The sequence below is a fragment of the Mus caroli genome, unplaced genomic scaffold, assembly GCF_978045245.1.
Source record: "Mus caroli unplaced genomic scaffold, Mus_caroli_1 scaffold_12, whole genome shotgun sequence".
NCBI classification, from domain to species: Eukaryota; Metazoa; Chordata; class Mammalia; order Rodentia; family Muridae; genus Mus; species Mus caroli.
In genome coordinates this window covers 13911594-13924253 of record NW_028227267.1, presented here as the reverse complement: position 1 = coordinate 13924253, position 12660 = coordinate 13911594, and the positions used below count along the sequence as shown (strand labels likewise).

Below are 12660 nucleotides of genomic sequence, written 5' to 3'. Positions count from 1 at the left end.
ATGGAGAGCAGAAACACAAGCACGCAAGCAGAGATTTTGAATCTCAGCTCCTCCACCCTTGCCCCTGCTCCCCTGTTAAATTACTCAACCCTGCCCACAGTAAACCTTGGGCCCAGGATCGGTTCAGATGATAGTAAATGTAGCAAAAGCCATTGCAAAGAAAAAGGAAACATTGTGACTGAGCTCTCCTTAATCTTTCCTCCATGTTGGGAAGGAGGGCTGAGACCCGCCATAGCTGCCGGACAGACTGACTGAGAGTGCTGAGTAACAGCTCACTCCTGCAGGGTTATTATTACGGACATTTGAAAGGCATCCCTTACTTTAATTTTAAATTTGTATTTATGTGCATGCATGGGCAGTGCGAATGCAGGTGTCCTCTAAGGCTTGAGGTATTGGATACCCCGAGACGGAGTTTCAGGCAGTTGTGAGCTGCCCAGGGTGGGTGTGAGAACCAAACCTGGGTCCTCGGCAAGAGCAGTAGGTAGGCACTCTTAACTGCTGAGCCATCTTTTTCTAGTCCTAGTTATAGACATTTTTAACAGATGCTTTTTCAGTATTGTTTTTGTTGTTCTTGTTTTGAGAAAAACTTTTAAAGTAAATATGGCTAATTGTTGGTGTTTTTGAGGAACTGGAAATAGCCACTCACAGAATTTGGGTTGTAGATTTGTTGGTCCATGAGAGTATAAAATGTTGAGAAAAGCCTCTGCAGGGCTGTCCTTTTCCCACTGGTTTTAGAGTATAGTGATTAGGTTACTGCTGACCTGCACTTGTGATTTATGTCTCTCCTAGACTTGGTTTGGTCATCTTGGCCTTTGTGCCTTGTACTTAACTATGAAATGGCTGGGTGTCTGATGACATTCCATGTGGCCATAGTACCATTAATGTAACTAGTTACATATTTGCATAATTGTTAGTCAGAGCCTGTCTGTTCTCCATGGCTGTGCTCCCTAGTGGTGGGACCTGGCTTCTTCTCCTCACAGCTCTATAGACAACAGCGTCTGCCTCAGGGCAGTCAGCTAATGAGTATGTTAACCAATTAGAATGGCCAGAGCTGGCAGGGACAGAACGGAACTTCTTCACCTAAGAGGATAGACAAAATGTCACTCTGTGATAGGAAGGATCTCGATGGTAGTTTGCCAAGTTTGTGGCCTCAAGTTCTGCTCTGTAGTGTGACTTTGAACTTTCTTAAAGCCTGTCTCCTCTCCCTTTGGTGGGGATGTCATACACAGTTGTCTGATAGAGCTAAAGTGGGGATTCAGTAAAGTCTTCTCATAAAATACGTCACCTGGGCTGGGAATGGAGCTCAGTTGGCACAGCACTTGCCAGTCATGAACAAGACACAGGGTTCAAGTCCCTAGCCCTGCATAAACACGGTGTAGCTGTGCCCATAATCCCAGTGCTCAGGTTGAAGTGGAAGAGGCAAAAGGATCAGAAATTCAAGGTTATCCTTAGCTACGTAGTGAGTTCAAGTCCTGCCTTGGTTACATGAGATGCTGTCTTAAAAAAGTAACATAGTGGTTGGCACATAGGAATAGCTTAATTAAATCATAGTCATTTTAATTTTAATCAAGAATCAGCTGTGCTTAATATGGCACAGTTAATTTTCTCTTCCTTGTCCTTAGTTCCTATTAATTTTCTTTACAAATTAAAAAAGAAAAAAGATAGCAGAGCCCTCTTGTCTTGGCATGTCAGTTGTTGGTTGTGCTTGGGGCTTACATCAGAACCTTTGAGGCAGGGTGGCCTGGAAGGATTAGCTTTCTGCTCCTCTGCTAATCCCCACCCACCTGCACTCTGTGTGTGGCCTTCTTCCAGAAGGGCAAAGGCCTGGGTGTCTTTGCCTGTGGCCCTGCTCCTAGACCTGCAATGCTGGGAGGGTTGGGGATGGGGGGTGGAGTATTGGGAGGAGGTTGTCCAGGTGAGGCCAACCTCAAGGCTCATGGCCAAGCCCAGCAGGGCAGGGCACCTGGGCTCCCTTGGGAGTGGTTGTTAGCATCCTACCTGCTGTCTTGTCAGCTCAGCACCTTGCTACTGTTAGTCAGCTCCCTAATGAAGCTGGTGTTTGGCTTCTGGGACAGCTGATTTCCAGGAGATTATTTGTATTACACACTTTAATGCTTTTCAATAACTTTTTTTTTAATTAAATGGAAAGTCCTTTTGGAAGCAACGGCGCAGCTGCAGCAAGACTCAGGATGAGGCACTGACTGAGACCAGAGAAGGGGGAAGGAGGAGGGCTGTGGGGAGCTTGACCAAGCCTGGGTTCAGTGGGTTGGAAGGGCAGCAGGTGCTCTAACTGTGGCTCCTTTATCCTAAAAGCCCTCCCCTGTCATCTGCACGCTAGAGAAGTGTGAGAAGGTTTGCAGAACCAGATAAGATCGACAACATGGGCAATGTGGTTGTTAGCCCTGGATCCGGGCCTGGCAGGCCTCTGAGTTCTCATTCCTCCTGTGAGAAAGAGAGCTGTGGTGATGCTCAGTGCCTTGTGGCAGCTGAGTTGGTATTTTGCTTTCTGGCTGCTCTTGCTTCCTCTGTTGAAGGGGACACAGGAAGTGCCCCAGCCCTTACGGATGCTTTGGCACTGGAAAGGGCAGCAGTGTGGGCCTGCCAAGGAAGTGGCACCATGATTTTTTTTCTGCCCAAGCACTTCACCAGTTGCTTTGGTGTCAGGTCATTCCTGAAATGCTCTGGAAGGTTTTCCTCTAACTGTTGAGCATTGGAGCAGAGGTCAAAGACATGAAGGAAGTCCTTTGAAATCCTATAGGAAGAGTTTGGGGTGAAGGGAGAGACAAGAACACCCACATAGGTAGCCAGTGCAAGTCCTGATTGTATTAGAGGAATGTCAGGGTGGGCATTTAACCCAGGGGTATCTTTGTAGTAGGAGCTAAAGAGAAGACCTCAGAAGGCATCAGGTTGGGCAGGTGTTGAGAAGCGTGTGCTTGCCAGCCTTTCCTTTGACTTGATGGACTGAGCTGCCTTGTCTGCCTGCTGCCCTCCTGGACACATTTATAGTATTGTTGTAGGCACATTTGTGAGGACTCTCTCATTGACTCTGTTGCTTTGCTGCCTATGTGGGCTGGCCACATATCTTATAGGCTGTAGTCAAGTGGTAGTTTTTGGAGTCTGGGACCCACCAGGTAGTAACTATTTAACCTTTGCTGAGAAACCTGAAGTCCATGCCTCTATAAGGTTTTGTTCTATAAAATGGAAGTAGCAGTCATCTCAGGGCAGTGTAATAAACTCCTTGAACACTCTGTCCTTCCTAAATGCTATTACCTAGCCTAGGATCTGACACACTATTGCTCAAGATAAGCATATAGAATCACTAGTATATGACATAAATCTACCCCAAGGCTGGCACACAGCCAGCCTTGTATTTATACATTGAACAAACAGTTATTATGACCAGGCATGTCGGTACGTGCCTGTAGTCCTAGAATTCCAGACAATAAGGCAGAAGGATTGCGGTAAGCTCTAGGCAAACTAGGCTACAAAGCAATATACTATCTCAAAAATAAATGAGGGCTAGGCATAGTGGCATACTGCCCTTTTAATCCCCAAACTGGAGAAGGCAGAGGCAGGCAGATCTCAGTTTGAGGCCAGTCTAGTCTTCATCACGAGTTCTAGGCCAGCCAGGGCTATATAGTGGGACTCTGTCTCAAAAATAAAGTGGGGGGAGGGGCAGATATATGGAAGAACAGAAAATGTGCCTCAGTGGGTAATGTGGCTCAGTAGGTAGTGTTTGCCTATATACATGAAGTCCTAGGTCATCTAGCACCACACTAACTGTGGGGACACATATCTGTAATTCTAGTATTGAAAGATAGAGGCAGGATGATCACAAGTCCAGGGCTGTCCGCAGCTACATATTGCGTTTGAGGTTGTATACACAAACCCTATCTCAAAGCTGTGCTGTGCTGGTTGCCTGAGTGTGAGTGCGGCCTGCTCCACGTGCCTTTCTGATGGGTTCTACCTTTTCCCAGACCCTCTCATCCTCCTGCTCCCACTTGCTCCTCTGAAAGAGCTCCTGTGCTCTCCCATCTCGTCTGCTGTGCCATGCGTCGTGTCTTAGCTGCACCTTCTGTGGGGCCAGCCCTTCCAGAGGTTCTTGCTTCTCCACCTGACTGATTCGTTCTCTGAGCCACGAAGCTTCTATTCGTCTCGGTCTGCAGTGGAAACCAAGCACTAGTCTCTTGCTGTGGCTATGTACCCGTGGCCCAAGGGGTACTAGGTACATTGCCACTTTTCTCTAAAACATCTTCAGAAGCAAGGGTACTAGGTACATTGCCACTTTTCTCTAAAACATCTTCAGAAGCAAGCCCTGTGAGGCTGACAAGATGGGGCTGGATGGGGTTGCTACAGAGAATAGGATTCCTGAGTTCTTTTCTGCTAATCTCTGTTCCCATCTCCTCTCTTACAGTGCGTCTCCATGACAGTATTTCTGAAGAAGGGTTTCACTACCTCGTGTTTGACCTGTAAGTGCCACTTTCTGAGGGTATGGGGACCTTTCTCTCCAGCTGGCTGAGGATGAAGGCTTAGGAAAGGCCAAACCGGGCCTTCAGCCTCTGCGAGGGCTCCTTCCCATTGCTTGAGGAAAAGCACTGGTGAAGTTGCTCTGGGGATAAGTGTGCCTGCCCAAAGCCACTCCCCCTCAGCGTCTCATTGTTCCTCACTGTCTCTTAGAGCCTGAGCTCCAGGGTGGCCTTGCTCCCTCCTTTCTGTTCTGTGCATAACTTGTGCAGATGTTTGTTTCTTGTTTCTTGGTGTGTTTCCCTTATTGGAGAAATAAAACAATGACTCTTTGTACGTCCTTAAAATTCTGGGAAGTTGGAAGTCGCTTTTAGGAGTCATGAACTGCGTTCCATTTATCTCTCTTCCACCTTGGTTGTTCTTTAATGTCTTAGGAGTGTGTCTCTTTACCTCCTGGAGAGCCCTATTCAGTGTGGTCATAGTTGAGCTTCTGTATCTGTGGTCTCATTATTCCTCAACTCTAGCAGTAGGTCTGCCTTTGCACTGCCATTGATAATGTCCATAATGGTCTTAGGAAAAGCTCTGACTTTTGTAGTAAGAATATTTTCATGGATCCCTATGTCTTCATCACTCTCTGAGTGTTAGTGATTCTGTTAGGTTATGGAACCAGAACTGTCAGGAAGGAGGGACGAGCCCATGTTAACCCAAGGAGAAGCCCTGTGCCATTGAAGGATGGACATGTTCTGGGCTTCCAAAGTACATGAGGAGTTGGGGTGACTCTAAAAGCTGTTTTACTGTGTGACTTAAGTTACCTGATGGATGCTGGCTTTGGCCAGTGGACCTCACCTCCTCTGACTGTTTCTTCTGTTGGTTACAGTGTTACCGGAGGGGAGTTGTTTGAAGACATTGTGGCCAGAGAGTACTACAGTGAAGCTGATGCCAGGTAAGAGGAATCTTGGTTGTTTGAGTGAAGCCCTTCGAGTTTGAATTGAAATAAGTCCTGGCTAGTGTGTGTGTGTGTGTGTGTGTGTATGTATGTGTGTGAGTGTGTATGTATGTGTGTGTGTGTGTTATTTGAGTAGTCTTTGGACTCTTGTCTGAACAAAGGCCTGTAAGATGTGGTAGAGCGGCATTCTCAGAAGTTAAATATTCAAAGCACCTAGATTAATTTCTTTCAAAGCCTCTTCTAGGTTGCCTTTATCCTATTAACCCCAAAATACCTTTCTCCCACTACTATATACAGACAAGCATGCCCAATAGCCCTCTGTGTACCTTTTCCTTCTCAACAAATTCTAGTGTGTACAGGTTCCTTACACAGGCGCCTGGGGATCAGAGAATAGGGGAAGCATCATTTTTTTCCTGAAGGGTATGAAACTGGAGAGCTTCCTTGGGATCCTTCAGCCTTTGTCACTTTGTCACCTTACCATCATGACCATCAGCATAAGGGAGTGTTCTCCACCTAAGCCAGTGGCTCTTGTGTGACAGCACAGTCTACCTGCATCGAGGTGCTCAAGTGCCATTGGGCCTGCTTTGCCCACCTTCTCTCTTCCCCATCACAGCCTGATTGTTGTTATCCTGCCTACAGCTTCTCTGGCTCAGGCTGCTCTAGAGAGAGGGGGAGTGCCGCTTCCTCACGAATTTCTCAACCCTGAACAGCCGATGTTTGCTGATCAACTTCAGATGCCTCAGCCTGGGGAAAAATTCTCAAGTGGAGAGATGAATTCCAGTGCCAGCAGGGGAGGACCAGGCTGTGGGTGGGAGGAGGCAGCGATAGCTCAGGGAGCTTGGGGGTGGGAGGGCTGTACCAGTGGGCTTGGCCTGGCTCTGCTGGGACACTTCACACTTTTGCCATTTTTGGCCAGAAGGCTCTCCCTGCTAGCCGGGCTCTGTTCTAATTATACATTTCTGTGGAGACTCGCCTCTGAAGCTCAGTCTTAGAGTTCCTTTGGCAAACTATTGGGTTCTCTGCTGTAGGAGGCCCTGAGCCTCAGTGTCCAAGTCTGATGACATCCATTGACCCTTTGACTCTCATAGGACCCTCAGTACCAGATTTCAGAGAAACAAACTGTAAGTGCAGGCTCGGTAGGCTGGCACACCTGGATCTTCTGCAGGTCTGCCCTGCACACCTGGTGGAGGCTGCTGACTGGGCACGTACCCACGTACCAGTGTTCTTCAGCCTCAGTTGGCACAGATAATTTTTTTTTGTTACAAAGGTCTCTCCAGTCAGCAGAGTCCCCCCATTCCAAGTTGTGCCAACCACAGTTATTTCCAGACGTTGCCAGATGCCTCCTGGAGGGCACACTCACCCTCCGAGTGAGTGGAAACTGCTCTGGAGTACTCGCACCTGCCACCAGGAGTCTAACTGTAGGACTAGCAGGAGCGTCTGCAAGGTGAACAGCCTGCTTTCATAAACAGGACCAACATGGTTCTGAGCTAGGCTGGCTTTTTTCTGTGCAAACGCGTCAGAAATGCTCTGTAGATGTCCTGTTTAAGGCCCTCTTAACCATATTCTTTCTGGAAGGAATCTATGGGCTTCTCTTACCTCCCTACTAGTTGAGAAACTTTAGAGCAGTTAATAGGTAGTACAAGAAAGAAAACACTGTAAGAGTCACACAGTAGATGTTTGAACAAGTGAAGGCATGTGCCCACCAGCTGTCTTCCCAAGATACGGCATAAGCCTCTCCTCTATGAAAAAGTTTGTGACGGGTGGTGGTGGGGCACGCCTTTAATCTCAGCACTTGGGAGGCAGAGGCAGGCGGATTTCTGCATTCCAGGCCAGCCTGGTCTACAGAGTGAGTTCCAGGACAGCCAGGCCTACACAGAGAAACCCTGTCTCAAAAAAACCATTAAAAAAAAAAAATTGCTTATGAGGAAAGAGAAGGAAAGGGTTGGAGGTTCTCGCCTTCCTTAGGAATATTTAGCATCTTTCAATTCCTAGAAAACAAATTCCAGTCCTTGCCTTAAGGCTTTGTCACCCTAGAAAACCCACATAACTTTACCCAGGCCTCACTTTCCATCCCTGTGGAGAGTCTTGATGAGGAGGGAAGAGAGCTCTTAGCTGAGTGTCACACATCTATAATCCCAGTGGTCCTGAAGCTGAGGTAGGAGGATCATGAATTCAAGGCCAGCCTGGGTCACAAAAGGTTACAGGCCAGCTTATGCTACATAGCAGGAAACCTTCAAAACAGGAAAAGGAAAGGAAGGAAGGGAGAAAAAGGAACCTTTATATACTGTTGGTATTGTAATTAGTATAGCCATTTTTGGAAAACAGTATGGATGTTTCTCAGAAAAACTAAAAATAGAAGTACCATATGATCCAGCAATCCCACTACTGGGTAAATACCCAATGAAATTAAAATCAGGATGTTAAAAGAAATGTCTGTACACCCACGTTCATTGCAGCATTATTCACAATAACCAAGATAGGAAACAACCTGAGTGTCCATTAGCAGATGAATGGATTAAAAAAAGAGTAGTGTATACTACCGAGCCTTAAAAAGGCCGGGAAATTCTGTCACTTATGACAGGATAGGTGAACCTAGATGACGTTATGTTCAGTGAGAGAAGCCAGACACAGGAAGACAAATACCACATGATCTTACTTACATGTGGAATCTAAAAAGGATGCCCTCATGAGGGAAAGAGGAAAGTGGTTAGCAGAAGCCAGAGTAGGCGGGTGTAGGTGAGGAAAGAGAGGTGGTGGTCAGATAGGGATGGACTCCCGCATTGTACTTAAGCACAGCAACTGATTAGAGTTAGTAATGTTGGTTGGTTGGTTTGATTTAGCTTTTTCAAGACAGGGTTTCTCTGTGTAGCCCTGGCTGTCCTGGAACTCACTCTGTAAACCAGACTGGCCTCAAACTCAGAAATCCACCTCCCTTTGTCTCCTGAGTGCTGGGATTAAAGGTGAGTGCCACCTACACCTGGCAAAGTTTTAAAACGTACAAAAACAGGATTTTAAATGTTCTCATTAGAAAGAACAAGCATTTGAGGTGAGGTATATGGTGATGTGCTTGTAGCAGAATCTCCCATTGTCCATCAGAAGTCAGTAGTTATTTTTCAATTAAAAAATAAAAACAAAATAGGTTGAGCTAGATAACATTTAAAGCCCAGGGTTCTAGCTTGTATTTCGATGAGTGTAGTCTGCACAGGCAGTCGTTGGTGAGGTGGTTTAGCCCTGCACTGACATTGCTTGTGCTGTCCTTTCAGCCACTGTATACATCAGATCCTGGAGAGTGTTAACCACATCCACCAGCATGATATCGTCCACCGGGACCTGAAGGTACTCAACCAGGCTGACTACTTGTGACTCGTTGGCGCCCCCTGGTGCTAGATAGTGGTGCTGTGAGCCCAAAGTAGGCTCCCTTTGGGCTCCAGGGTGGATGCCTCCCTCATAAGGTTCTCTTTGTTCCTTCTGCAGCCTGAGAACTTGCTGCTGGCGAGTAAATGCAAGGGTGCTGCGGTCAAGCTAGCTGATTTTGGCCTGGCCATCGAAGTACAGGGAGAGCAGCAGGCTTGGTTTGGTAAGGGTGACCCTGTCTTCCGAGAATGCAGCCTCCACCCTTCCTCCTTTTCCTGGTCTGCCTTCCTCTTTCAGAACTAGAAGTCAGGCCTTTAATGGTCCTGGCCTTTTCAGAAAGTGGAGGAGGGTGCCCCCCCCCAGGTCCCTCCTCGCCCTCATGACTCATTACAGTGGGTCTGGCTGCTGTCAGCACTGCATTCTTATTGCCTCTGGGGAGGTGTTTGAGTTCCTGGTAGGCACAAGTACTTGCCCTCTGATTTAGATTCCAGGCACTGCACGTAGCCCAGCCTGTCATCTTTTGCAGCCTCGGTACTGAGTAGTAAAAAGCAACCAGCATTAGGAGGGCTTTGGAGGAAATTACAGATGCGGACTTATTGGGAGAGAAAGTGGGTTCAGTTTGGCTCTGCCCTCTCTTCTGCTACAGGTTTTGCTGGCACCCCAGGTTACTTGTCCCCTGAGGTCTTGAGGAAAGATCCCTATGGAAAACCTGTGGATATCTGGGCCTGCGGTAAGCCCATTCCACACCCTCGGCTCTTTGGTGTTATGGGCCCTTGGCTTCCTGTGATGACGAGAAAAAGAGGCATTGCATCCATTCCTTCTGGGTTCCACAGTGCCTGCTGTATGTGAAATCATGGTAGTGTTTGCTCTCCTTCCCTTGGGAGAGCTGTTCCTGTCATGCCTACTTCCCAAGTGACTGCCTGTATTACGTTGCGTCCTTCTTGGAGAAGGGCTCGTCCACACCTTAGAGGATAGACTAAAGAAGTCTCTGACATGGCTTGGTGCCGTAAGGAGTGAGGCACAGCAGGAGGGACGGCATTATCTACTGGCGTCACCTTTAACTCTGGCCCAGTCTTGCCCTTCTGGGTGGTTCTGAGCCCTGCATGGCCTTTCTTGGTTCCTCAGGGGTAGGTGACTGACCCCAGTGACCTGTGTGTTCTGTCTCGCAGGGGTCATCCTGTATATCCTCCTGGTGGGCTACCCTCCCTTCTGGGATGAGGATCAGCACAAGCTGTATCAGCAGATCAAAGCTGGAGCCTACGATGTAAGGATGGGGTTTCTGAGAGCTGAGCAGTCACTCCTGGAAGGACAGATTCCCTGCCCCTAAGGGTCTGTCCAAGGGAGTCATGATATTGTCATTTGATAACAGGGCATCAGGGGACTTTGAGGACCCAAGGATGGGCATACAGGACTCAATTCTTGCCACCTTATATACAGGGAACAGATTTAAAAAAAAAAAATGCTCCTGTTAGCTATAAAATTAAGGAACTCAATGAAGCTCTTTGGTCTGTTTCCACAAAGAATGGGGAAACTACAAGACATGTTATATCACAGAGGGAGAATTTTAGAGGCTTCCTCCACTGTCTTGGAACCTTGGGCACATTGCAAAACCTGTTTTCTCCTTAGTAAAAAGAGAAAGGTGAAGCAGAAAATGTCAGTTCCCTTCCTTCACTGTCATGATACACTGGCACCCTTACACTTATATTCTGTCTTCTTTGAGTTGGCACAGCATACCCACTCTTGGGTACCACAAAGTATCTCAGTTGTAAGAGTTGGAATGAAGTCAGGTTACATTTCAGGGTAGAAGGCTCACAAATTTCCTGTCTCCCTTTTCCCTGTTCCCGCTCCTCAGTTCCCATCACCAGAATGGGACACAGTCACTCCTGAAGCTAAGAACTTGATCAACCAGATGCTGACCATAAACCCTGCAAAGCGCATCACGGCTGACCAGGCTCTCAAGCACCCATGGGTCTGTGTAAGTGTCTTTTCCCTGGCCTTGGAGATTGGGTGTGGCAGCCCTGGGATACTCCTTGAACTTCTCTAAGGAGGATTCAGGAGGAAGGCTGGGGAGGTGTGAGTGGAGGCCAAGGTCAGGAAATGTCATCAGGGGGACTTGGGAGTTAAAAAGTGCTCATCAGGTCTTCACTTGTCTCTTGTCCTTGTTGTGAGGCTGTGATTTGGGTCTGTTCCTGAATTAATGGTGGAAAACCGCTGATACCCCAGTGTGAAGTCCCAAGCCTGGGGTATACATACTTGGGCCTCAACTCTGACCAGGACCCAGTGAATGAACAAAGGAGGTAGGCTTTTGAAGCTCAGCAGAAGGCCGGCTCTCAGCTGAGTGCTGAGGGGCCCCTCCTAGGCCATCAGTGCAGGCTGATACACTGTTTCCATCAGTGGTTCTATCAAGCTGAAACAGCTAGCCCAGACAAAGGAAAGGGTTGGTATAGTATAGCATCTTTAACAATGATACATTTGTCATTTTCCATGTTTATTGAATGTCCTTTTGTGCTGGTCACCAGACAGTTCCTGAAGATGAACGGGACCATGGTCTTTGCCCCAAAGATTTGGGAAAACAGGCATTCAAACCAGCAACCTTGCCTGTAATCTGACAAACACATATCCAGGAGTGTCTGCTGCCCCTGATGGGGTCACAGAAGGTTTTGTGGAGAAGACGATCTATCCAGGTGTTACTCTATAGACAGAGGTTAATACGGAGAGAGTGAGAGGTCACAGGAGAACATCACCTGCAAGGAACGTTAAGTCGTTGCTTTACCGTGACCAGGATTGCAAAAGAACGAGGGGGAAAACGATTGCATGACACAGTGGTGCACACCTTTAATCCCAGCACTTTGGAGGCAGAGGCAGGCAGATCTCTGAGTTTGAGGCCAGCCTAGTCTACAGAGCAAGTTTCAGGACTGCCAAGGCTATTCAGAGAAACCCTGTCTCAAAAAACCAACCCCCTTACTCCCCACCCCCCAGAAAAAGGTTGTATGTCATACCATCCTCTGCCTAAAGAGTTGAAGACTGTATTCTAAAGCGTAGAGTTTTAAAGACAGCATGCTATTTGCATTTAACATCACATTTGGAAGCTTTGTAGGAAATGGAATTGCTGAGGCTGGAGGCAGAGAGGCAAGAAGCTGTCACAACTGTCTAAGGAAGGCCAGGTGAGGTCTGAGCTGAGGGGGATGATGGAGGAGTGGGTAGTGCCGCCAAAGAAGAGAATCTGAAGGAGAGGCAAGTGGATGGGTGTTTAATCGGTCAGTGAGCAGATGGCTGTGCAGTTCGTGGACCCAGAAGAGCTAGAGTGTTCTGTGGGCACTGAGTGTGGCGTTAAAGAACCAGCACCCTGAGGCACCTGGGCAATAAGAAATATGGCTGTACAGCCTGGGCATGTGGCTTAGTGGGAGAATGCTTTATTGGCATACATGAAACCCTGGGTTCCCATACCAGCACTAAAAAGCGGGCATGGCATGTGCAAAAGACGGGGCTGTAGACGTGAGAAGTTGGAAATGTGGCCTGCCGTTCCCTCATAGGTGATGGTGAGGAATTGGAAATATATGCAGTTGTTCTTGTGCTGGGCAGATTTTATCGTAAGCTTACGTTGCTTCAGCAAGAGAAGAGAGAGCCGCTAAATACAAGCATTTAAGGACAAGGAGTTAAAAGAGTCATGCAGAGAGGTTGAGAAGAAGACTCAGGAACCAAGAACAAGTGGGCCTTAGTGAGAACAGCAGCGGTCAGATGCTGAACGAGTCCTCGACTAAAATAGGAAGGAGCCTCTAGCTTTAACCGACCAGAGGCCATGGTTTCATTATTTCACAGAGATAGCGGAATATGATAGGAGAGAAACTCCCTTGCCTGCAGAGACCTGAGGCTGAGAAGGCTGGGAAGCCAGGCAG

At 47.7% G+C, this 12660-nt stretch overlaps 1 protein-coding gene across 16 annotated transcripts in view; it reads left to right on the top strand.

The window, feature by feature from the left end:
• Camk2g (calcium/calmodulin dependent protein kinase II gamma) overlaps nt 1-12660 on the top strand; it is a 59397-nt gene that overhangs the window by 18464 nt on the left and 28273 nt on the right. For all 16 annotated transcript variants that reach the window (XM_021182531.3, XM_021182528.3, XM_021182529.3 and 13 more), the window contains exons 4-10: nt 4415-4469; nt 5342-5407; nt 8674-8746; nt 8885-8987; nt 9411-9494; nt 9934-10028; nt 10617-10739. In XM_021182531.3, coding sequence (XP_021038190.1) covers nt 4415-4469; nt 5342-5407; nt 8674-8746; nt 8885-8987; nt 9411-9494; nt 9934-10028; nt 10617-10739 — 599 coding nt within the window. The remainder of the gene's footprint in view (nt 1-4414; nt 4470-5341; nt 5408-8673; nt 8747-8884; nt 8988-9410; nt 9495-9933; nt 10029-10616; nt 10740-12660) is intronic.